A 26,504-nucleotide genomic window follows, 5' to 3' on the forward strand; every position below is an offset into this window, starting at 1 on the left:
TCAAAAACCAGAACAAGACAGAGTTCCTAGGATAAGAGGGGCCACCAACGCTGTATTTCAGAACCACTCTTCATGCACATGCCCTAACAAGGACATTCATTAGTATCACTCCTACCTCCACAACAAAAGAACCCCACTTTTGAAAACTTGCCAACTCTAGGATTCAATATACTGCTATGTATTATTTCTCAGGAAAAACACAAAAACAAACTACCCTATGAGGTAAAAGAATGGGTGGAATTGTACAGAGTTCTTCCTTTGCAAAATTATAATTAGATACCATTTCTTCTCAATTCAGTGTAGCATCAAGAAGCAAAAGGAAATTATGAACCAGATCATAAGAATGATCACATCTTATGTTGACAAGATTTTACTCTTAAGAACAGTGACCCTATTAAAAGTAGGCAACCCATCATAATTTGATCAAGCTACCCATAATTCAACTGATCGGAAATAAATTCCTCCAAAGAACACATCTGCAGTTAAGTTAGTGAAAACTGAACCTCTAAACAGAAAAAGTGCGGCCTGCTAGTCAGAGAAGGCATGTAATAACTAATGTGGTAAACCAAGAATGCCATAAGACACAGAATATTTTCTTCATCTGGTCTGCTTCTCTCCTAATTAAAGGAAATCAACTGAGATGGAAAAAAAGACAAAAACTCACCTTCCCAAACCAAGGAATACAGTATCCAGACACATACCCTTAATCATTTTGGATCCCGTTTGAGAAAACCTCAAACATCTCACAGCACTATTTTTCCACAAGTCTCAGAACACCACACTCTTGTCTTCCAAAGTCAAAAGGATAAATTTCATCATTACAGTTTGGTATAATGTTCCAGAAAATACCACCCTATTTCATGTCCATACCACTAAAAAACTTAGAAAAATAATGACATGTTAAAATAGATTACTTTTCTGTATCTCTTACGACATTTTTTTAAAGGACATCTGACACCATATACGAACCCTGGTCTATGAATTGGTAGATGAATTTGAAATAAGACTTTAAAATACAATTGGTCTATAATAAATAATATACTTTCCACAAATAAATATTCCATCAAAATTCAGAAAATCAAATGATATAAATCTAAGGAGAAAATGGAGTTTTGAAAAGTGTCGGGCAAAAAGAAAACCAGCTATAATTGAGAAAGAAAGGAAATGGGCAACTTCTTTTTTTGCACGTAAGCCCCACTTCTGAAACAAGAGCTGTCTTTGCTCAGCTGGAGGAAAACCACAGGACTTGGAATAACTCACTTAATGTACTGTCCCTCCTTATGTTAAAATGACACTGTTGACTCACCCTCAGTAGGACATGTGCTTGGTTTAACTCGTTTTTCCAGTAACAGTAACTAAGCAAGCTGCTCTAATATTCTAATGATTTGCATCCTCACAACTGAAAAAATATTTGGAAATATCTATATATATAGAATACATGTCCCTGCGTTTGTCTGGCTCTGCTGTGTAGCCAAAATGAGTTTTATTCCTCTCTAATTTGCTCTGCAGTCTCTCCACAAATAATGACCAGTGTTATTCCTTCTTACTTCATTACGAAAATGAAATTTCTTCTAATTACCAAAATAATCTTTCAGTGCATTTACTCAGTATATCTTTGTCTTAACTAATCCCCACAGTCCTGGGCTTCCAAAGTCTGAAATGAAATGAACGAATTTATTTTCTTTACTTCTGATTACAAGTCCTGCTCAACTTTGGGTGATACTGTAGAAGGCCTACAACAATTCAACAACCATTGCGTGTTACCAATACATTTACCAGCAGCTCCACAGCAAAGTGTGGTATACTGTCCATTGTACCGCTGTCATTTCTAGTTTGCTCTCCAGTTAAGACTGAAGGAATTTTTTTAAAAATCAGCAAACATTTGCCAAGCCCTAATACGGAGTATGAGGTTAATCAGTATAATGGTGGGAGGGAAGTCTTAATGACATCAAACAAGGGTTTTGTACCAACACAGACCAAGAAAGGGAAAGTTGTAGGGTACCTAGCTGGCTTCCATCCATGGAATATGAGATTCTTCATCTCCAAGTCGTGAGTTCGAGGCCCACGCTGGGAATAAGAGTTTACTTTAAAAAACAAAAACAAAAAAATTTTAACTGGAAAGAATGGGGGGTTGTTCATTTTCCTTAGATCAAAACCAGCATTCTTTCTCAAGGATTCAACTTAATTCTTGTACATCCTCCATTCTCACATAATCCACTCTGGAAAGAAAGCCTTTTTTTTTTAATTCAATTAGCCAACTTATAATACATCATTAGTTTCAGATGTAGTGTTCAATAATTTATCAGTTGCATAGAACACCCAGTGCTCATCACATCACATGCCCTCCTTAATGTCCATCACCCAAAGATAGCATTTTAATTCAAAACTTTCATTCAAAAACTATTTTCTAGAGGGACATTAGAAATATTGAGAGTAAAAAATCTATTTAATGAAAGAACCAACAGCTTTGACATTAAACTCTTCAATTTTCATTCTGGACCAGTGGTCTGCAAAATGAGATGTGTATATCCCAGAAGTAGAGGGGTGCACGACGATCCCATGGGGCACAAGAAGCACTTTAAGACTGTCTAAATATTTACAGTCTAAAAAACACATAACTAAGCTTTACTAAGAGTTAACATATGCATGTATGTTTTAATAGTTGTACATGTATATAATTCGAAAATATTTATTTACCTAGTTGGAGGAGGGGGTCCATGCTCAAAAAAACTGTTTCTTTTGGGGCATATATTTTATTAAAGGTTGGAGGTTCTTGCTTTACCCCTGCATTTCATGAAATAGGACACACATAGCCCTGCGGGTACACAGCATTTGAGGGAAAAAGCAAACAAACTGGAGAAAATGCAAAGATAAACCTGGTACATGTTCCTGGTGCCTCTATTTCATTCCCTGTAGGGTAAGTGACAGTCACTCCTTCCTGTGACCAGGTGCTTTGGAAGACAACACTGGTGAACATGTCTTAGAATGAAAGGGGCCACAGAATGATAACCTAGGAACCCTGCTTGTTCCCTATCATCTAGCCATCTGACTGAAGGCCAAGCACCTCACTCCTCCAGGCCTTTTAGGCTCCTTCTCACTTGAATTTTATGATACACAAGTTAAGATTTTCATCCCATCCCTACCTACTTCTACCTGTCATTTTTTTTAACAAGAATGTATTAGCCTCTCCTCCCCACCAATATCCATCCCTGCGGCCCTCCTGATGAGGCCTTGACTTTGCATATCCTCAGCTTCCATGGACCATTGGTATGATACACAAAGGGCACTTGCTGAAAGGGTCTGTAAGCATTTTCAAGTTATTTCCAAGTGTCTCCCATTACTCTTGGACAGACCGTTAAGCCCCTTGATATAAAGTGTTGGGGCAGCATTCTCTAGAACGACCGACATATATCACCACCTGATCATGCTGACAATCCACAGCCCTGCCCCTGATGCAAACCAGCAATGCACTGATTAAAGGGTTAAAGTATTAGGTACCTAAATTGCCACATAATGAAGGTATATATTCTAGAAAAAAAAAGAAAGAAGAAAGAAAATAAGAGAAAAGAAAAGAAAAGAAAAGCTGAAACCATGCCTAGGTAAGCCAGGCTATGAGGAAAATAGCCCTGAATTCGACAAGAACAAAATGAGGAACTGGGGACAGCATAGAGAAGTGTTAACTCATGCTGGTAGGACGCCCCCTCTCACTCCAAACCGCCAAATTCATGTCCCAGCCACGGCCATGCCAATATTATTAGTAATTACATGAGTTAACATATGAAACACGCTTAGAGCCTGGTACTGTTAGTTAATATCATCATCCTCATTCTACCAAGTATACAACTAACAGGAGAAATGTTACATCTTCATCTGCACGCTTTGGGGGTTTCATGGCAGAATTTTCACCTATTCAGAACAGATGGACATTCAACTTCCCTTTTCAGGTTTTGTCAACATCTCTAAAGGTTCCATGGCATATTTCCATCACGTGAAAAGATAAGACTCAATTCCCAGGCAATATAGTGCCCTTTTAAGGAAGCGGCATGGTGTGAGAAAGGAAGCAGTGAACCAGGGGCTAAAACTCAAATACCTTGTCTTGGTACTGCCACTGACTATTCTGTGCCCTTGAAAAATTACTTATTTTTCTAAGGCTTAAATTTTCTAATCTTTTTTTTAAAATGATGACGTATGGTCCCACAGCAGTAGTTTACAAACAGTTCTTACTGTGATCTACAGTAAGAAATATATTTTAAGTCAGAACTCAATATTCACACATATACATACTCAGAAAAAATTTCAAAAAGCAATGCTTAACCTATGTGATATTTTCTATTCAGTTCCAATTCTCCCCCCCACCCCACAGTGCTGCCTGAGACCTACACCAAATCGGTTTCATGACCCACTAGCGGTCACAATCTGCAGTTTAAAAACCCTGGACTACAGCATGGTAGTAAAGAGTATGGCCTTGCAATCAGACAGACCTAGCTCCACCTATAACTACACTGTTTCTAACACAGAACAAGCACTCAATAAAAAGTGGTGGTGATGATTAGTAATATCAATGTCATTATTACTAAATTCAAAGATTCCAAAAGAAAGTAAAATAAGTAGAAGGGAGCTAAGAAAAGGAACAGGCTCACCTGCAAGCATCAATGAGCAGCAGGACTGATATCAAGTTAATTCCAACCTATGCTCATGGAAGTTCCACGAACAAAGGGATTTTTGTGTGCTTTCTTCACAGTATCCCCTAACAACTATAACAGTGGCTGACACATGGCAGACACTCACGTACTTGTTGGATGAATTAATTAATACATCTGGAGGCTCATCTCTGTGCACTGGAAGAGCTGTGAAAAGATCCCAGCCAAGCTTGCATAGCTCTCTTTGCCCCAAAACTCAAACACGTGATGTTGCTCTAAGCCAATGGTTCTCAAAGTATAATTTCCAAAACAGCAGCGGCAGCATCTGGGAACTTGTCAGAAATGCAAATTATCAGGTCCCACTGAAGGCCTACAGAATCAGAAACTCGAGGGGTGGGCCCTGGGCCCAGGAATCTGTGTTCTCATAAACCTTCCAAATGCCCACTCAAGTTTGAAAACCATTATTCCAAACTGTGATGACTTGGAACCTTATAGCAATCCCAGAGAGCTACATGTGCAACCAAAAGGACTCCTGCAAAGTTCATTAGTCATAGGAACCACTTACTCATCTAGTTCAACCAGGACTCTTTAGAGCCAGCTACAATCTCCAAGGAAATCCCCTAGAATGGCTTCTTCTCTTTTGCTTCTCCTCAGCTCACCACTAGGAGCCTAAACTAGACAACCAAAACAAAACAAAACGAAAACCTCTGAAACGATTACTTTAACATTCAGCACAAGGCCTAACTCTTAGAAGGAATACAAAACCTACTCCCTAAATGTTCTCTTACCTAAGTACATTCCCTGGGCTTACTGTGCCCCATTCCGAGACTTCTGGACCACAGGCTTGGGGTGATTTCTGAAAAATCTACATTTGTTCTCAAAAGGTAAAGTAGGTCTCACAGCCAGTCTGCACACAGCAACTCTGGCACTGAAGTTGTACGATACTGTTGTACCAATACTCATCTTGCATTTGGCCAATTGCCGAAATCAATAAGCACTACTTAAGCATCCATTTTGTGTACAAACACATGCTTCAGAAAGAAGTTAATCAAATACTAAAACCCCAAAATTAAAGTTTATAATGTGTTAATAAATCAAAGAACACATTTGTATCACTAGATTGAGTCTCTTCCTTCAGAAAGTCATGGAAAAGCACACTAATTTCTATAAAACCTTAATTTTCCAAAAGGTAACTTAGAAGCCATGCAGTGCCATCAGACTCCAGTTAGAAACAATAAGATCTGGAGATAACACAATGATATTTTATCAAAAGGCTGGAAAATATAACTATCTTCTTTCCACTCTGGAAAAGGCTGCTAACATACCTTCCAAAAGGCAAGCGAATACCTTTTAAAAACTGAAAGATTCCATATTCCTGCCAATAAAATAATGATCCAGTTATACGCCAAGGAAGAGAATAAAGACCTGGCTTTGATTCTCCAGCCAGTCCTGGGACTTGACAGCGTGACTTTCGAATAGGTCTCAGAGGGTCTCTCTTGCAGTCTCCAGAAATGAACACATAGTCTTATAAAAGATACAGTGCACTTGAAAGTGCTTTGAAAATTATTACATATTATCTTCTCAACATGCAAATTTATTCCTGTGAACTGATTCCTCCCCTCCCACTCACAGTGACCAAAATGATTTATATTAGAAAGAGCTCATAAGTGGTTTGACAGCAGTTGTAACAAAAATGTAAACTAGAAAAGATACTGAATACCTTTGTACACATAAAGCAGCATGAAGCCAGAGACATGAAGGCTTTCAAATGACAAAGAAATGGATTAGAAAAATAACCCAGACACATTGGCCCTTCATGGTTTTGGCAAAAATTTGAGCTAGAAAGACATGATATTTAAGTAGGAAAATGAATGGCAAGCAAGAAATAACGTGAGATATTTCAAAACCAAACAAAAGGAAACATTTAAAGAGAAGTTTGGGAACAAAGGGTTAGGGAGAGCTATGTTTTTGTCAGGTCTGACTTACCCTTTGCTATGGGTACACTGTCTTTTCATGTGGCCCCAAAGAAATAGTTGAGCCATTATGTTCTTGATAATGATGAGCAGATGCTGATGGGATGATTGCACATCAACAGTTCTCAGACTCAGGTCTTGTGTAATTGGGTGTGTCGATCTATGTCACTCCACAAATGGTTATTAAACTCGTTACAACTTCCCTAAATCTTTTTGCTAGACCTGAGCAACATTTGGATAGCTATTCTCTGCCACCTGAGAATGGGCACTATTATAAAAAACATTTTTTTAACAGTTCCAAGGTCTATTCCTCCTCCCAAAAGACACACACACACACGCACACACACACACACACACACACACAAAGTAGGGATGTTTGTTTAATTCAAATTCCAAATTATCAAATTTGAAATTTAACACTTTACCAAAAAAACCATGAATATTCTTTTACTTGAGTGAATGTTATAAGACTGTTCATTTCAACCCGTCATGAAGAAAAACTGTCATCAATTCCCAACTTTCTAAGAACAAATTATATTCATTTTGAATAAGCTATGTACCTCAGGAGCAACACTGCTATCCCTGTGCTAGTAAAGGTCTCCTCAGGGTGATAGAGACTGGGGAATCCCAGGTCTCAAAGACTTCCTAGTGAGGAAGGGTGCATGGCCCTGGTGTGGCTGGATGACAGTCGCCTTCATCAAGGAAGCTATCAGCTGACCACAGGGCACAGCCAAATGTCCAGCTGGATTGCTGGAGGGGTCAAAATGGTCCACTTGACATTTTGCTGATATTGAGGTATCAAACCTTCAACCAGTTGGCCACTGGGTGGAAAGCTTTCCTACGCTGTTCCCCTTGAAAGAACACTTGTTGAGATAGTTCCCTTGAATGAAAAGCACAACTTGTGAAATGGATTCTGTGGAAAGACAAGCATACTTTCATATACTGATAGGTGTAAATAAGGCAGAGACTCCTATAAATCATTAACCTTAGAATTAATAAGCTAAACTGAAGTACAATATGAGAGCTTGATCATTTTTCTTTCCTTCCCTATGAACATTTGGCAGACTTAAAATTTTAACCACCATGCACTTTGTTCCCTGAAATGTATCAGTTACATTTCCCACAGAAGCTAACTACGCATTTCCTCGTGGGTGTATGTGTAAAACTACCATAACAAAACATTCTCTATTTCCTCATTTTGGTTAAAAGGAAAGAAGAAAAGCTAAAGTGCACTTACATAAGTGACAGTGCAATATTGACACGCCTATCTGCATTCACAATTTATATTCTGCTTAAGTTAAGCAGAGAACTGCCAGGGGCTATGAAATAAAATTACATCGAGGAGAAGCCCATGCTGCATGCTCTTGAGAGATTTTAGAGAAACTGTAAGGAATAGGAAAGTCACTTCAGGCCACTCAGGAAGAACTAAGGCTTGAGACATTAAAAACAGCTGAGAAAAAATACTAAGAAATAGACCCCAGAGCACATAAAATGCGTGTAAACGAACATGACATTACAGACCCACTGGCAGAACACATGGAAAGCTGTGATGGACTAAGCTGAGTCAGCCACACTCTCCTGCCTATTTCACTTTGGATCAACATCCTGTCCAGGTAACAGTGGTAACAGTAACAACTGGGGACACAGAATAGCTTTAGGAAAAGCTAACCGATCATCTGGGGAAAGAATCCTCAACTTCTGCTTCACTGCTGTCATGCTCTGGCACGGCTAATCAAACAGAAAGGAAGAGAATCCTTTCCTATCTTGGGGCACAGAAGTCAGATTCAGGTACATTATGCAGGAAGCAGTGTGGTATAATGAAGCAAGAACTGCCCTAGAAATCAGGACCTGAGTTCGAACCCCAGCTTTGCTCTATACTCACCATGTGATCTAGAGGAATTCCTTTGAGCTATTTGAGACTTAACTATTCTCACGTGTAAAACTAAAGTAATGTCACCAGCCTCCCTCCTTAGAAGACTTTATTTGTGGCTCAAATGGGATCATGTTTACAAAAGTGACTATACACCAGAAAGCACTATTTAATGTAAAACTTCCAATCCGAAATTCTGTGAAACAGGAAATCCTCACCATCAAGCCCAGAAATGACAAACTTTTACATGATTCAAATTTGCTCACCTACACCTGTGTTATGAGTGGGATGTGTGTTGGACTGGTCTAACTAAGTTCAACATTTTTTTTAAAATATCCCTACTGCTCACCCAGTGTCTCGACAATGCTCAGGAATTATAAGAGTGATAATCTCCTCAACCTCCCCTAGCCTTCCCTGGCACAGAAATCCAACATAGGCCACTTCACATGCCTGATTAAATAAGCTTTCCCAATGCTGAAAACCAACTGCTTCTAACATTTCAAACCTGATTTCCATTAAGACTCAGGGGAGAAAGCTGGAAACAAATAAGCCAACCAAATAGATCTTCCTTATTAAAAAAATTCTCTGGCTTTAACTTGAAATACTAAATAATTTTTTCCATGAATCAACTGTTTCTGAAGGGACAGGTGCAAGATGCTGCAAACTTGAGTTGACAAAATGTTAGAAAGGCTTTTAATTCACATGAAGTTAATATACAAATTTGAAGTTACTAGACAATAGAGCTTTAGTCTGCTCTTCAGGTGATCCATAATCTTGCCTTGGCAATGAAGCAGAGTCTAAAGGGAATCCTCGGAAGAAACTGAAACAAGAAGGGTCAGAGACAAGTACTTCCAGACCATATCTTCCAAAGAGGGGAATTATCATGAGGCTAATAAAGTTTTAAACTTTGGGTGCCCCCCCCATTGAGTGTCTGTTTTGTGCCTAGAACCATTCAATTAAACATGTTGTTTCTAATATCTCTGCAAATAATCCTGCAAATTAGGTATTACTATTATCCCTGCTACATAAATAAGGGAACCGAGACTTAGAGAAGTTAAGTGGCTTGCACAATATTCTTAACTAAGAATCAGAGCCACGTCTAGGTGGTTCCCAAACTCACCAGCTATGCTAAAGCAAAAATCAAAAAGTAGCAGGAAAGGGTACCTAAAATCAATCCAAGAGAGAATTAAAAACAAACAATCAACCTACACTGTCATTTATCTCTTTCATTTCCGTAATATCTCTGAGCATTCTCCCCTTCACCATTCAAAGGGCAGCTAACACAACTAAACCTTGAGCAGAGTCCAGTATGTTTGAAAGGACCCACATGTGTGAGGATGCATGTGTAGGGCTCTATTTTAAAACAGACAGGATTATCTGGAATTATCTGTTGGTGTCCGACACATTCTCTCATCTATTAGTACAGACGACTATTGATTATGAGTAACAAAGGAAATAATAATACAGAAAAAGTTCACAGAAAAAAGTGTGCTTTTTCTATAATGATATATGTAGAAATGCTGCACTTTCCAGGCCAAAATAAGTTAGTACTGGGTAGTTTCAGTAATTGGTTACGTCCATTGTTCATATGCTGAGGAATTCCAATTGTTTTATGTGGTTTCTTACATCCCTTTCAAAATTAAATAAGAATACACATGCATGTGCACAGTCAAGAAAGAGCTATCTGGAAAAAAAAAAAGCTCTCCATAACTAAAAAGACTGGCACAAATATGACTCTGGATGGCCATTTTCAATCTTTCAAAATGTTTTTTATTAAGGGGAAAAAAAAGCTACTCATTCATTCCTGATCTTAATCTACTAAAGAATTTCTTTTAGGATCAAGAAATAAAAGGGAAAGAAATGCTAAACAACTTTCCTTGGATTATGACAAACATAAATCCATTCTTCCCACTTTCAAAAAGATGTAGAAAGGACTGCAAATCCTCAAAATGGAATTTTGAAGTTTAAATAATTCCCATATAATGCAAATGTTCATTCAGCGGTAACGTGTTAAGAAGGGTACAACTTAAGGCAGTTTGGTACACAAAATATTATTACATCCAAAGTTACATTATCTGTGACTACAGGATTCCACCAAATCCAACGATGGCATTATTTATAGTGGTTAAGTGTGTGAGCTCTGGAGTTGTACAAGAGGGGTTCCAATTGCTGGCCTATACCAATGATCAGCTGAGTGGCCTAGATGACCATCCCTTAACCTCTCAGGAAATAGGAATCAAATACCTACTATAAGGACCAAAGGAAACAGCTGAAGTACTTTGACCAAGTACTGTCATGCATCTGTCACACAATAAATCCTCAGTATAGGAAAGCTATTGTTACTGCATATAAGCTCCATAAGGAGAGATTTTTGTCTGTTTTGTTCACTTTATTAAGAAGGAGGCACGCTTCGGTCCACTTTCAGGCATATACTCCCCGTTCCTCCAAAGTGACATTCACTTTTATCTACATTAATTACGTTCAAATGCTGCTATCCTTAGTGTACACCTCCTCTCTTCTACCATAAGTGCTTTCAGCTGTTTCTTTGGAAAGATTTAAATTGGAAAATATTTTAAGTGTTTTAAGAGTATTTGAGTTACCATATGCACCACTTACATTTTCTGTAAACAGTGTGCTTACACATAATTATAAAATCTCAGACTATAAAAGAAAACCTTTCATAGTATTCCCACAACTGAAAAACAAAGTCTTAGAAATAATTATAGAGGGAGCAGAAGGGAGTGGTAGGTAGAAGACAGTTTACTAAATCAGCAACATAAAATGTGGAGTTTTGTCTTAAAACAAAACAAAACAAAAACCTGACAACCATTTGGTCAAGGCTGCCAAAACTTGAGAATAAGCAAACTGTCATGGGAAACAAATGTTAAAATACGAAACCCTTTTCTGAGAAAGTAACTCCACCAGTCCTGGCTAATCCAATCCTGAATCACTAATGACACCAGCCCCGCTAGCTTGTCTTAACCACTACAGAGAAGTCCAAAGGGACAGGCAGGGGCTCACGGGCAAATATTTTCTCTGCTGTCACTGACATTTTCAATATGGCCACACCTCTCCCCTCCGCCATTCTTCCACTCCTTCTCTGTTCCCTTTTTGGATCTCCAAAAAAAAAAAAAAAGACGGTCGCTATACTGACAGACCATTTGAATAATGAATGCAGAGGAAAGATCACTAGAAAATAAGAGCTTGGATTCAGGCCCCAACCTTGACCTAGCTCTGGGTCCTTTGGCCAGTCACTTCTTTGGGCTTTGGTTTCCACATCTATAAAACAAGGATGGACTAGATGGGTAACCCCTGAGAGTCCCCAAATTTCCAGGAGCCCGCAAAGGTGTAATAACAGACTATAGGATATTTTCATTATTTCAAAATACCTAACAGAGATAGCCCATTAAGGGCTATAAGGCTAATCAAAACATTAAATATTTGGGGTTTAGACTAGTATTGCACATGGGGAAACAGAATGCCATGTGATGATGTTTGCCACATCATATGAAACTGGGGAACAACTGATATTATCCTGAAAGATACACCTCAGAAAAATCGCCATTTCTGTAGTAAGCATAACATCCAACCACAAATGTCTGATTAGTAAATAATGGGGAAATGAATTAACACCTATCAGTGAAATTTGTGTAATAGACAAAATTTCTCCAAGTTGCAAGTACACACCATTAACGGAACAGACTCAAATATAATACTCCTAAATATTTATAGGGTCACTGAAAACCAGTGAACAATCTACATGCTGCAAAGGTGAAGCTCCTATTACTCACCAAGGGTCCAAATCACTCAAACACTTTTGATTAAAGTGAAAGCAACAAAAAGTCCATATTGCAACATAAAATAATACCCACACCAACAACTACTATTTACTGCACTCTTACTATGTGCCAGGCATTGTACTATGAATTATTATTACATTATACACTTTTATTAATTTATTTAATCCTCATAACAACCCTAATAATTACATGCTCCTATAATCTTCATTTTATTAATAATGAATTTGAGGCACAGAGTGCTTAAGAAACTTGCCCAAGGACATGGGGCCAGTATGTTCAGAGCCAGACTTAAATATATCCCCACCTTCTCTCCCCATAGTGACAATTCCCTCTTAAGGAAGTCTCCAGAAACACAGCCAGGAATGTCCCCAGGCAGCACCCTCAGGAGTCAGACCATTGCTCCTGAGAGCAGTCCTCTGAAGATCTCATAGCTCTGGCCCATTTTGGCTTAAAGACTCATCCTTATGAGAACTCCCCTCCTCTCAACCCAAATTCAATTTGCTTGACCTAGTGATAGAAATCAACTGAAGGAAGTCAAGGGCCATCAGTCAACTAATGTGCATCCATTTCTTTTTTATTCAGAAGATACAAAGGATTACTAATAGCTGACCTCTACAGGGGCGCCTGGGTGGCACAGGGGTTAAGCATCTGCCTTCGGCTCAGGGCATGATCCTGGTGTTATGGGATCGAGCCCCACATCAGGCTCCTCCGCTATGAGCCTGCTTCTTCCTCTCCCACTCCCCCTGCTTGTGTTCCCTTTCTCGCTGGCTGTCTCTATCTCTGTCGAATAAATAAATAAAATCTTAAAAAAAAAATACATATCTTTAAAAAAAAATAGCTGACCTCTACATTCAAAGAACTGTCAGTCTAATGAACTAATTCATATCATAAAAACATGCATCTTTAGTATACTGGAATGAGTAAGGATTGCTGAGCCAGACAGACATAGCTTTAAATCCCAACTCTGCCACTTAACTAACTGCATTATTCTGGGCATTTTATAAGCCTCAGTTTCCCCACTTAAGCTACTCCCCATCTCATAGAGTTGTTGTGTTGTTGTGCGGTAGAACTAATGAATGCACATAAAGTACCATGGTTGACTATAGAGGCCCTGGAGCCAGAGGTCTGACTCCTGGCTCCATTCTTCATTAAGAACATTACTCACCTCAATACCCAAAGCTATGAATCTAAGTTCCAATTTCCTTATCTGTAACAGTTATATACTGTCTACCCCAAAGAACAGCCATGTGAATTAAATGAGGAAATACATGTAAAGCCCCAGCAAAATGACAGACACACAGTAAGAATTCAATAAAATGTTTAAAAAGAAAAAAAGCTGAGGTTTAAAAAGTCAAACCACAAGTTTTAGTCCCAGCTCTGTCACTTGTTATCTAGAGCTAAACAATGGTATACAAGCCAGTAACTCCTCTGAGGCTCAGTTTCCACCAAGGTTTTGTGAAGAATAAACGAGGAAATTATATAAGAGGGTTCTGTAAACTCTACATTGCTATGTAAATGTTGGGGTTGTTTTACCTTATGAAAATAAGTTGTATGTTAGTGATATTGACTGATCCCCTTCCAAATACTATCTTCATCTTTAAAATGGAAAAACAGGCAGAGAAATTTTAAGCCATAGAGGGAAGGCTGATCGTTCCAAAAGAAGGATGGAGAAAAGGACTGGGCCAAAATAAATTCAGACCGTGACAGAGCAGAAAACGAATAAGCCTTCAAGAAGAAAGATGAGAATAAACACCCATCAACCTGTTTTTAATCAACAGCTTCACCTGCTGATTAAGCCTCTCACTGCACAGTCTAGGCATAAGAATTCTCTAATTACCTCCCAGAAATAGTATTAGACTTCAGGGTAAGAAAGAGTTTCACTATCAAATCTCTCTTCCCACCCATAAATTAATTTTGTGGATGGGGCACAGAAACAAAGACCAGTGGACACAAACCAAATCTCTTAACTGGCATTCTCTAAACCACACCTAAGAAACAAAACAAAACAAAAAGAGTCGCAATCCTCTTCAGAAAGGTTTCCTTCTTTGGTTGGTCAGAAATGTCCTTGTTCCCCAGGTCTCTTCATGCTAAATATGGCAATAGCTGGCAAACAACCAGCTCAGTAAATTCCAATGATACTTAAGAAAGCATTCATATTGCCTGAAATTACTCTGAATCAAACACTTAAGACCTGCAGGGCTTCCACATACAACAGTTCAGCTGGAGCTCTTAATGTCAAAAGCAGCAGGATACCTTAAGAACATACAAGCTTGAAAAACAAGCAGTCTACTCTTCTTTATTGCAACATTCTTCAGCAACAACATGGATCTCCTACCCACTGCGCACACAGCATTGCACTAAGGCAGTGGGAAGCTGGAGGGAGAAAAGGAAGAAACAGGTGGTGTCCATGGGGTGCCAAAACAACAGGTTGATTCAGTCAGTTCTGTCCCACAACTAATCAATTTGGTGAGGAGAGAGGGGAGGGAATCTTAGTCATCCTGTTGTCTGACCAAACTGACTGGCTAGACCACGGTACAATTATCAATTAGGTCAAAATGTCAGATTTAGCAGTGCACAAGCCCTGCCTTTTACGGATGTTACATACTTGAAAAACCTTGGCTATCGAGGAAGACAGGACATAAGCAGATTACCCTCAACCCACAAAAACCCACATATTTAGCTCCAGAATATACTGTTTTCCTCCAGGATCTTTTTATAAAATGTTAAATGTGCATTTCCTGAGCACATACAACTGACAGCTTGTTGTTTGATGATACATATTAGAATTTTAAATTGGCTAAAGAAAATACCAGTTAACAAATACAAGGAAAACTGAACAAGCTCATTTCAAGTAAAGGATTAAAAAATTAACCTATTGAATAAACCGTTTTTGATATCAATATTGGTAGCAATGGGTATTAAGGAGGGCACTTGTTAAGATGAGCACTGGGTGTTATATGTAAGTGACGAATCACTAAATTCTACTCCTGAAACCAATATTACACTCTATGCTAACTAGAATTTAAATAAATATTTAGAAGAAAAAAATACATATACTGGTAGCAATTTGAAATGTTGCAACACATTCAAGACAAAGGACTAATATACTTAATGTATATAAATAGCTTTTTCAAATCAGTAACCAAAAAATGAATACATGAGGGGTAAAAGACACAGTTTACCAAAATAAGTAAATCAGAAGCGGCCACTAACCATATGCGAAACCATTCAATATCACTGTGTAATCAGGGAGGCAAATTAAGGTGAGGTAGCGTTTACCACCTACCAAATTGGTTAGGTTTTAAAAACAAAAACCAGTGTTGAACACAGTTGGCAACACTGACAGTTTCATATTCTGCTGATGGAACTATAGCTTGGTCAAACTATAATGGAAGGGAATTTGGCAGTGTGTATCAAAGTCACAAAAAGATCCATACTCTTTGATGCAATAACTTGACTTCTGAGAGCTTAGTGTTAACAAAATAAATATTCCTACCAAGATTTATATATAAGAATTTCATTATAGCATTATTTATGATTATGAAAAATTACAAACTAAGAACTGATTTCAGTTTAAATTATATATATAACTGATCCTTTAGACAGAACAGTATGCGGCCTTTAATATTGTTAAAGAACATTTATATATATAGGAAAACATTCACAGTATTTTAAGTAGTGCAGAAGCAGATGATAAAACTATACATATGCTAAAATCCCAACTGCAATAATAGACACAGAAAAAAAACTGTCTACAATGTATCAAAATATTAGTGGGTTTTGGTTGGAGGTGATGGAATTATTGGAAATTTTTATTTTCTTTTATTTTCGTTTGTTTTTTTTTAATTCTGTTTCCCAATTTTTTTAAATCACTCTTTGACATAGCAATTTTTCTTCTGCAAATCTAGCTTAATGAGGAAAAATCCTAATGAGGAATTTTTTTTCTCTATGAAGATGTGTATCATTTATATAGAAAAAAAATGGAACCAACTAAATACGCAATCAAACCAAAGAATGGTCAAAACATAGTAACCCTACTAATAAGAATATTATTGGGCACCTGGGTGGCACAGTCAGTTAATAACCCAACTCTTGGTTTCAGCCCAGGGTCATGTGATCAAGCCCTGCATCAGGCTCCACACTCAGCACAAAGTCTGCTTAAGACTCTCTCATCACCGGCCCTCAGTTTGTTTCCCAGAGTCCACAGTCTCTCATGGTTCATTCCCCCTTCTGTTTAACCCCCCTTCATTCTTCCCTTCCTTCTCCTACCTATCTTCCTATTTCCTATATTCCATAAAGGAGTGAAACCATATGATAATTGTCTTTTTTGGTGCACTGGGTGTTACATGCAAATAATGAATCATGGAACATTGCATCAAAAACTGGGGATGTACTGTATGGTGACTAATATAACAAAATAAAAATTATTTAAAAAAAAAAAGACTCTCTCTCTCCCTCTCCCTCTGCCCCTCCATGCCTCTCTAAAATAAATCTTAACAAAAGTCTTTTAGAAAATAAGAATATTAAAAAAAAGAATATTATTTAAACAATAAAATTCAATTTATGAAAAATGTTTAAAAATATAAGAAATATTTATAACCATCAAAGAAAGGCAGTACAGAAAATTGTGTATATATTATGAATCAACAACACTTTAAAACTAAAGGTAGAAAAAAAAGACCAAAAGATGTACACCAAAATATTAAGAGTGGTATGATTGTGACTATTTTTCTCACACTTTCCTAGATTTTTCAATGTCCTTAACTACCTCTAAATGTAATTACTTTTTAAGTAACCTCCCCTCCAAAATAATCTTGTAAAGGTGCCAGAGAAAATCAACAAAGTATAAGTTAATTACGTATAAACACGAGGAATAATTATTACTACATAAACCTACCTTAAAATATTACAATGTTTGTTTTTAGTTACAACCATTTTCCTTAAATCTCTTAGGAAGTATATGTCACAGGAGTCATGAAATATTCTTACTTTAAATAGTAACACAGGACCAAAGACTTGAATGATTCACAAGATATGGCTTTTCTCTAATAATCCTCATAAAGATTAGAAAGTGCTTTAAATGTTGTAATAAAGTAAATGTCCTTAACATTTCCAATTAAAGAAGATCTAGCAAATAAAGGCATGTTCACAGCAAAGAAAAACATAATAAACATCATAATCAAAATATACACGTCCTCAAACTTCAACGAGTCTCAACACTTTGTGGACAGACAAAAGCATGTGAAAGCAGAGAATTAAACAACGGTTTCTTTGCAGCTTACTACAATTACCATTTAGAGAAGTTAACACATTAGCACTGTCTAGTTTTCTGACTATTCATATTCAGCAACTCAACAGAAGATATTAGTGAGTAAACACTATCCAATTATTCTTACTTGAATGTTGGAATATTGGATAATTACGCCAGCATAGTAACCTGCCCCTCTTAGGGTCTAGTGAAAATACACTCTTTAACCCTCAAGGCTTAAAAACTTTCCAGAATCTCCTTACAAGGCAGATGAGAGTAAAACGAGACGAAAAAGAAGCAAACAACAACAATTGTAAAATGCACCTGCCTCTGAACAAGGTAGTATACTTTAGAATGTAACCACAGCTTCTCGTACAACACTTTATTCAGCAAGCAAAATTGTATTTTAAAGTGATGCTATTTGTTAAAAGACAATATATTATTAAGGAGACGATATCCAACTCCAATCAAAATATTATCGTCATGTTTTCCTTACTTCATAAAATACACACATGCTTTCTTCATATGATTAAATATATACAAGGGAGGGAGAGCTACTCTTAACCCAGAAACAGGTTCTGCAACACCCATAGATCCAACCTGTCTTTGTGAAGCGATGAGTCCACTTGGCATGATGTTTGACTGATGTATTCAAAGACCCAGAGTCACTGCCCAGGTGCCAACATTCTGAAAGCAACTGACTTGAAGACTAGAAACTGCCTCAGGCAGGCCTCTGGGGAAGGTGCTTCAGTCCAATGAGAAGAAAGTCCAAGGCCACTCACTGAATGGCCAAAGTCCAAGGGCACCAGAGCTGGACCAAAGTAACTGGCCCACAGTTCAAGAGTGGCAAAGGACAGTAAAATGACCCCCAAGACTTGCTCAATCATATCTAGTAAAACACAAACTTTGAGGAGCTGGTGGAACAGGGTTTTGCCAAGACAAGCACAGTGGGTGAGGGAGATGTTAGTATGATTAATCAATGCCACCTAAGGCAACAGCTCTGGGTGTGTCCATACTGTACCTCAGTCATTGCCTGGCCATGACAAGAAGTTCCTTCAGCTACTACCACTGAGAACCAGATCTTCCAAAGAAGATATCTCCACCTTAACTTGTCCTAGATCAGGCCTATGGGCATCCAGGACTAAGAACACAGCCCTCTCTCTTGCCACAAACCCACTGATAGATATAATAGATACCAAATGCCAAATTTACATTTAGACCCCCACCAGACAAAGGGGTCTTTATCTTTTCCCCAAGTTAAGTTTTGATACTTCCAAATTACAAAAGAGAAAGGGGAGAATAGCAGACAAGCCTAGCAGGAATGCGATGGGAGTCACTATTCCTTAGTAGACCTGCAGCTTACTCCCCTAGACCCTACAGCTCTCAGTCACCCTGACTGCAGGAAACTGCTTTCTGAGACTGTAGATAAGTGACTTAAATGACTGTATTTCATATTCCTAATTGTGTGCTCATCTGCCTTATCTCCCCGATGATGTCAGCTCCCTGGGGGCAGAGCCCTATCTTCGGCTTGGTCAATGATTCCCACACATCTACAAAAGCAGAACCCCTGTACTCCCTACCACATGATGAAACACACAAACTAAGGATAACAACACACCACAATCCTCCCTAACACACCACTGGGACAGCAGAGCTACGAAGATAATAAATCTCTGAGCGAACAGCTAGGGCTCCTACCAGAGTTTTATATAGAAGCTTACATATTTACACATACAAATAAATTAATACAATAATCACCTCACTTTTCTCACTCCAAGCTCTGGCTTTTATCATGCCCCCCCCCCTTCTTGGTTTTACTCTTCTTTTTAAGGTCACAATGTATTTTCTGCCACACAACTGGTATTTGCCTCAAAAAGGAGAAGACAGAAAGCACGGATCTGCAGCAAACCTACCACTACAAATGAACACTGCAGTTTGTCCCATCCAGAGGCCATGAGCCTAACCTTTCATATCTGAAGCCACTCTCTACTTCCTGTAAAGGACAGCAACATTAAGTGTCTTTGTCAGAGGAGCACTCCTGGGCCCCTTCTTGAAGAATGCTCCGTTCTACTCAAGAGACCCTTGATTCCTTCTTTATTCTTCCTTCCTTATTCCATTTGCTGCAGCAGCCCAGACAGCCCAAAGGCAAGACTGCATGAAATGAGTGATCTTTATATCTTTTTGCACTAACACATCTGAGGGAAATTCCTGACACCAGATACGTGTTCACGGGTGAACACAGCAGACATCCTCAAAGGCAGTGTCGGCACAAGGACTAGGACAGAATTTCTTAGTGGACACCAAAAAATCATGGAACACCTATGTATTCTGGCATCTCTGCTAACATTCTGATGAAGTGGATAAGGAAGATTCCACCAAAGTCATATACAACACATACGCAGCAGCCCTAAGATTCTGAATAGTTTGTAGATTATTTTTTTGAGACAAAACGAACAACTTTACTAGCCTTATAGGGATACCAGAGCAACTTCACCAGCAAGCTAGACATGTAGCAAGAAGCAAGCACTTTCAAGGATAAAAAAATGACCACAACACCCAGACAAAGCAACCTATCTCTAGTACTATCAAAGAACAAACAAACAAACAAAAACTAAACCAAAAAATCCTTGGTTTCCCCAGATTCATTCTGCAATGATTCCAAATTTCCCTAATATATAAATTAACTGGCTATTTCTTAAATCTACAAATTCCCAGATACTATTTCAGACCCACTGAATCAGAATCTCCAGGAAAACAACCCAGATGGAATCATCTTCACGCCCCTCACTAGGTCTAACTCCTTTTATGGAGGGATAGGTATCAATTCAGTAAAGTGTACCCCTTTGGATCCTTGTTACTCATGCACGGCTCAGGACTCTATAAGGCAAATTCTTGAGAAGATGCCAAGGGGCACAAGTCATATGGAGACAGGTTACAACTGAATATAAGAAAATCTTTCTAAAAATCAGAGTTGTCCAGAGATGAACTAAGCTGCTTCCAAAAGCAGGAAGCTACCACAAGAGTTGTTCAAGCACAAACGCAGACTACCTCTTGACCAGGATGTTGTAAGAGGAGCAGATACAGCATGGAAAGGATAGAAGGACTAGATGAAGTTTAAAGTTTCTGCCAACACATAAGTCAACAAAGAGGAAAATTTCAGCTACCCATTAACTTATAAAAAGAGATAGTATAAAGTCTGTAGGTGGGGTCACCTTTCAACTGATCTTCTCTCTTCAAAGAAGAAAGGAGCATAAAGACACACCCCTGATTCACCATCAGCCTCTCCTCCAGAATGTTCCAAAGGTGGGGAGGGCAGAGCAGGAGTCCCAGGTGCTGTGACAAAGCCGACCTGCTGCTTGGATGACTCTACATGTTGGGCATATGCCAAACAAGTTTTATGGACCAGAGAAGGGACGTGTGTGACACAGTGCCTACCCTCAAGGAGCAAATCTTGTTGCAGAGATAGCTCAGGCACTATATGGTTCTGCCAGAGTTTTATTTATCACCTCTCATCTTTAGAGTTTTGTTTGTGGTAGTGGTTTTTAGGGACCTCTCTTGGTAGGAAAAAGCCTTTACTAAATGTATATATCTTTTTAGTCTAATACTAGTTAGCGATATCCAGCTCATAATGAAAAAAAAAAATCTCAAAAAAAAATCATCAAAACAAACATAACCTTAGTTAACTCTAATTTTAAAAATACCATTCCAATAATTCCTCAAATGACCAAATTACAATAAAGTGTGGCAACTCTGAACAAAAGAACAGAAATTGCTGGTCTAGGTAATAAAGGAAACAGTAGAAACAGCTCAAGTGAGAGGCAGGGGGTGGATGCCAGCACCTTTGAGGTTAAATTCCAAAGTCAAAGTGACCTTTATGATTTGCAGAAGTGATCAGGAAAAAAAAGAAAGAGAGAAGAAACCACACACACACACTGAAATTCAAAATGGCAAGTTTAAATAAAACATCTGGGGAAGGGAAACATTTGGTTTTTCCCCAAATGTAAGGTAAGCAATGACTCTTGCAAATACTACCAAAAAATAATAATAATAATATTAATTGTCTTGGATTACCATAGTAGTCTAGAATAAGAAAATGACTAAAAGTAATTGTTCAATGGAACAAATATTTATTGAGTGTCTATTAGATGCTAAGGCACTGTGCCAGCTACAGGGTAAAGGTATTAGAAAAAAACACATAAATGAAAAAACACAATTCTCTTCCTCAAGAAGTACACATTAACAATAAGCACTTGAGGATGTTCTAAGTGTTTTCATGTACATGAGCTCATTTGTACAGAAGACAGAAGTGGTGTAGAGAATGCAGGAGGCACTGGACTGAGGACCAAACGAGAGAAATTCTAGTCTCGACTCTAATTGGCTCAGTGAGTATGGACAACATACCTGAGCAAATGGAGGACCAAAATCCCTCCCAACAAGATTACAACACTAATTAAATACAGGCCTGGAAGAGAATGCTGGTCTTCTCGCTCCCAGTCCAGTGACCTTTCCAAAATATTATACATATGGTAGACCAATAAAAAGAGCAGAGTAGAAGAAAATAAAACCTTCAAGTTTCAAGTCACTTGCAAAGAAGGGGAAGAAGACAGGAGAAGGAGAATCAGGAAAAAGTAGGAGGAAAATGAAAGGTTCAAGTTGTGAAATCCAGATAAAGATGTCAAGAAAGAAAGCACTTAAATAACGAGTGGAAACACAATATAAGGATAATGTAAAATCTCTTATTATATTTTCATTCAAATCATGGCTTAGGATTTTTTACTCTAAAACCACTAAGGACAAATAAAGAGAGCCCAAAACTATGTATATGAATGAAGCTTGAGGGAAAAAAGACAACAGAGAAGAAAAGGATCAGGGAGAGGATTTATATTGTATCATTCAAATATATGAAGCCCTTCTAAAGAGACAATGGGGACCCACTGTGTCCAGGGAACAAGAAGAAATGGCATTATACTCAACAGCTTTTATGTTAGCAATTTTAAAAATCTTTGATAGTCAGAGGGTTAAACACTGGAATAGCTGACTAAGGTTAGATTAATTCTTGAAATTATTAAAATTAAGAAGGAAAGACCCCCATATACACACTATATACACTTCAAGGCAGAATAATGAACTAACAGTGGGTTCCAACAAGTTACTGTAAACCTTGAAAAATACAGATTCTCAGACCTACTGTATCAGAATCCCTGGGTGCTGAGTCCAAGAGTCACCTCAGCTGTTTTTGATGCAGCCAGGACATGGAGATTTGTTCTACCACAGCAGACAGGGTAAGGAGAAGAACCACTAGGAATGGCATCAGAGTGGGAACTAGATCAATGCAAATTTTGTGGGCAAAATAGAATTTCTGCGGGTATGATATTTTTAAAATGTATTGTAAAGCTGCTCTGAAGCATCCAAGCATATCCCACTCAATTTAAACATTTTCTAAAGGTCCTGAAGTCAGCAAATACAAGTTCAACAAATACAATTCAGGTAAACCAAAAGTTATTCCTCTATACCACAGGAAGCCTACGGAAGAGACAGTTGAGTGGGAATAGCACAGAAGAATGCCAAGGAGATGTGGGTAAATATTTTCAAAAATCAAAACATCAGGAAAAAGAAAAGAGAGACAAGAGATAATCACTCTCCTTCCTCTGCACTCCACCCCTGCAAAAGAATAATAATATAGAAAGAACAAGAAGAAAGAAAAAGGAAAATAGTTTTAGGATAAACTTCATCGTCATCCGAAAGAAAAAAAAATTCTTTGTGATTTTTTTTTTTTTAAGCAACAGAAGAATTCAGCTGCGAAATTATCTAGCAGGCTTCAAAACCAGGGAATCACTTCCCATTACAAAGCAAAAGAAAACAAGGAGCAAGAGGTGGTCTTGGATAGCTGTTTAGACAATTAGACAGATGGGTTGACTGCTTGACTTAGGAACTCAGTGACACTTAAATTAACAACTGGCCCCAATCCCAAATACAGGAACACTCAAAAATTTGGAAGAGTGTGTTATAATTGGTACCTTGACAAAAACACAACAACAGATTAAGAAGATTCAAGAAGACTTCTCTGCTAGACTCTGAAAAGATTTAAGATTTATACCAAAAAACAGGTTCTTTAATCTCTTTTATTGCAGTCGTTTCGCATCTGAAGAACACCAGTCTAAAAATCAAATATCCATATCTAGTCCTTTGAAGTAACTAACACTCAAACTTGCCCACCTAACAGCTAGCTGGTAATAGCAATACCTCATCAGTACAGAAGTATGAAAGAGGCTATCATTCTATGTACTGAGGTCCTAGAATGAGAGAAGCCCTGTGTGTCAAAGTAATCCAATTTCTGACATTGATCTTACCATTTAACACTTAATTTTGCAAATCACTTTGCAATCCTATTTATTATTCCCTCCAACTCTCTAAAGGAGATTATTTCTTTAGTTCTTTTCATAAGTGGGGAGAGTACCTATCATGAAGATTAAGTTATTTACTAAAGCAAGTTAATGGTAGAAACCAAGGATTGTAATCGTCAGATTAGCCCACTGTTTATAGTCCTTTTTATCATAAATCTACACTTACAGTCAAGCTTTCACTCAAAAGAAAAAGAAAAGGCAAAAATGCCATCCTGTTTTGTTAAATGCTTCTGAAACAATGATTTTTGGTTCATCATCACACACCCTCCTGGTCCACTTCTGAAATTCTTAGGGACATAGAGGTGCATGGAATTTGAGCTGTCCAAGAAGGATCTGGTTGGTGCTGAACAACTCTGTACTGTGACAAAAAGATTTTAAAAAAACAAAACAACAGCAACAAAAAACCTTGTTCTCTTTTAAACATCTGTGATTGGCATGCCAACTCTCTGTTAACAATGAACAAAGAGCAAATTTTTCTGAAGCTCATCATCTTCTTAACCTTTTCTTTGCAAAAAGACATAGTTCATGTACTAGTTTTTTTGGTAAAGGTAAAATCTTCCCTCGGATTAGACCAGGAAAAGAAGTCCCAATCAGTTTAACAAACATGCAAAAGCTACCAACCCTCTGGAAGCAGAGTTCATAAAAAACAAAACACAGCCCTGCCCTGAAAGGACTTTCTGAATACCTTTTGACTGCCATGGGTTTAATATACATCCTCTTAATTAATCCTATTAGCTGGGTAATTTCATTGCCATTTGATTGGTGAGTTCACACAGCAGAGCTGGATTTGAACCCAGGATTACAGAGGGCTCCAAAACCCAAGTTCTTTCTACTAAACAGTCTGAAGAAATTCGGAATCTAAGACTGTGGGGCGGGATGGATAAGACGTGATTCGATTTCCCCTTCCTTGGTCCAACCGTGTTTACAAAGACTGTTGCTAATATCCAACCATAAAGAGGCTTTCCAAGGAAGCACTTTGAATTGACGTATCCACTTTTCCTCACCCGCCCCTGCCCCACCCCCAACCATGCCAAAAGCACAGCAAAAGCTGCTGCCAGGTTGGAGGGGTTGGTGATCGTCACACCACATTCCTGGGGCTGGACACAGACTCTGAAACAGCGCCGGAGCTCAGCGCCTCGGAAAGAATAACAGCAGTTGAGATTTTTAAATCATGTGGCTCAGCATTGCAGCCACACCAGTTTCCCTACTGCTCCTGCCTCCACCTTTCGAAGACTCGAGCAAAACACACTGGATTCATGGGGACCAGGGATTCGGAGTGTCATGACTCAGGCGCACCGGGAAACCCTGTCCCCATCCAAACCAAACCCACCCAACCCGGACTGTGTGCCTCCCTTTGGTAAAGCTAAGTCTGGCAGTGGAGGTATAAGCCGTTGAGCGGCTCGGAGGCCCTGCCCCCGCTCCCTCCACGCCAGAATCTGGCATTCCTTTGCTCAGCCCATCTGCGGTCCTCGGCCGGCGAGGGTTCGTCTCGGTCAGCCGGCACTCGGCTCTCCCTCGACCCCAGGAAACGCGGAACCAAAGGGCAAAACACCCCAACTCCCCGAACTCAAGTGCCTGGGAAAGCGAGTTTCTGAGGCTCGCGGCCCGGCCCCCCTTCTGTGGAGGAGGCGTGTGTGGGGCTACCGGCCCAGGGGCGTAGGAGGCGGCGGGGAGTGCGGGGGAGGAGGCCCTGACGGTGTCCAAACTTTGGGGAACCGAGTGGCCTCGCTCGGAGCCCGGCCTTCTCGCAGAGAGGAGGACGGAAGGAGGGGGGGGGGCACTGATCTCCCCAGGTGGCCGGTCGGGCCAGGGAGGCGGTGCGCGGGCCCCGGCGCAGGGGACAGCACCCCTCGGCCCGATACTCACCACGCGCGGGGGCCGCGCGGCACAGCCAGAGCGCCAGCAGCGCCCACAGCGGAGCGGGGCGCAGGGCGGGCATCTTCTCGGTCGCCTCCTCCGCCGCCGCCGCCTGCGCAGATCCACATGAGGAGGGGGTCCCCACAGAGGGTCCCCCACTCGCTCCTCTCCTCCTCCTGCTTCTGCGGCTCACGGCCTCGCGCGGGGCCCCGAAGCTCAGGAATAAATGCCCCCACTCCCCGCACCCCAAGCCTGCCGCTCCTGGGCCGCCGCCTCAGCCGCCGCCCGAAGTTTGGCTGAAACTTTCTCGACTGTGCAGCGAAGCAGCCTCGTGTGTCCTTCCGCCTCGGCCGCCTCCTCCCACCGCAAACCCCGCCCCCCTGTCGCCGCGGCCGGGCTCCGCCGCCTTCGGCACCCAGGGGTTTCCCGCAGGAAGAAGCGCCGGCCCGAGCTGCGCGCGGAGGGATCTACTACGAGTCCTCGACTGCCCCTCCAGCTTTCTCCAACCCGCGTCGGGTCTCGACGCGCCTTAACTCAGTCAACGCTGGACTGCCCCTCTGGGCCGGGCCTCTGCTGCAGTAAGTGGGTGATAGGACCCTGAACTTCAGACGCTAGGGTTGCCAAGATCCTGAACTTGCCGGAAAGACAGACCTCTTCCAGTGAGATAGGTATCGCCCCCACACACCCACACTTACACTCACTCCCGGGCCAG

At 39.7% G+C, this 26,504-nt stretch overlaps 1 protein-coding gene across 1 annotated transcript in view; it reads right to left on the reverse strand.

Annotated features, from left to right (window-relative positions):
* Positions 1–26,012, reverse strand: part of NOTCH2 (notch receptor 2) — a 159,341-nt gene extending 133,329 nt beyond the window's left edge. Inside the window, exon 1 of the mRNA XM_087866205.1 lies at positions 25,802–26,012. Within this exon, the coding sequence (XP_087722331.1) occupies positions 25,802–25,874 (73 nt within the window). The 5' untranslated portion in view covers positions 25,875–26,012. The remainder of the gene's footprint in view (positions 1–25,801) is intronic.
* Positions 26,013–26,504: the final 492 nt, after the last annotated feature.

This window comes from Ursus americanus, chromosome 12 (assembly GCF_024610735.1).
Source record: "Ursus americanus isolate L20-20 chromosome 12, mUrsAme1.1.p, whole genome shotgun sequence".
In the NCBI taxonomy this organism is placed as follows: Eukaryota; Metazoa; Chordata; class Mammalia; order Carnivora; family Ursidae; genus Ursus; species Ursus americanus.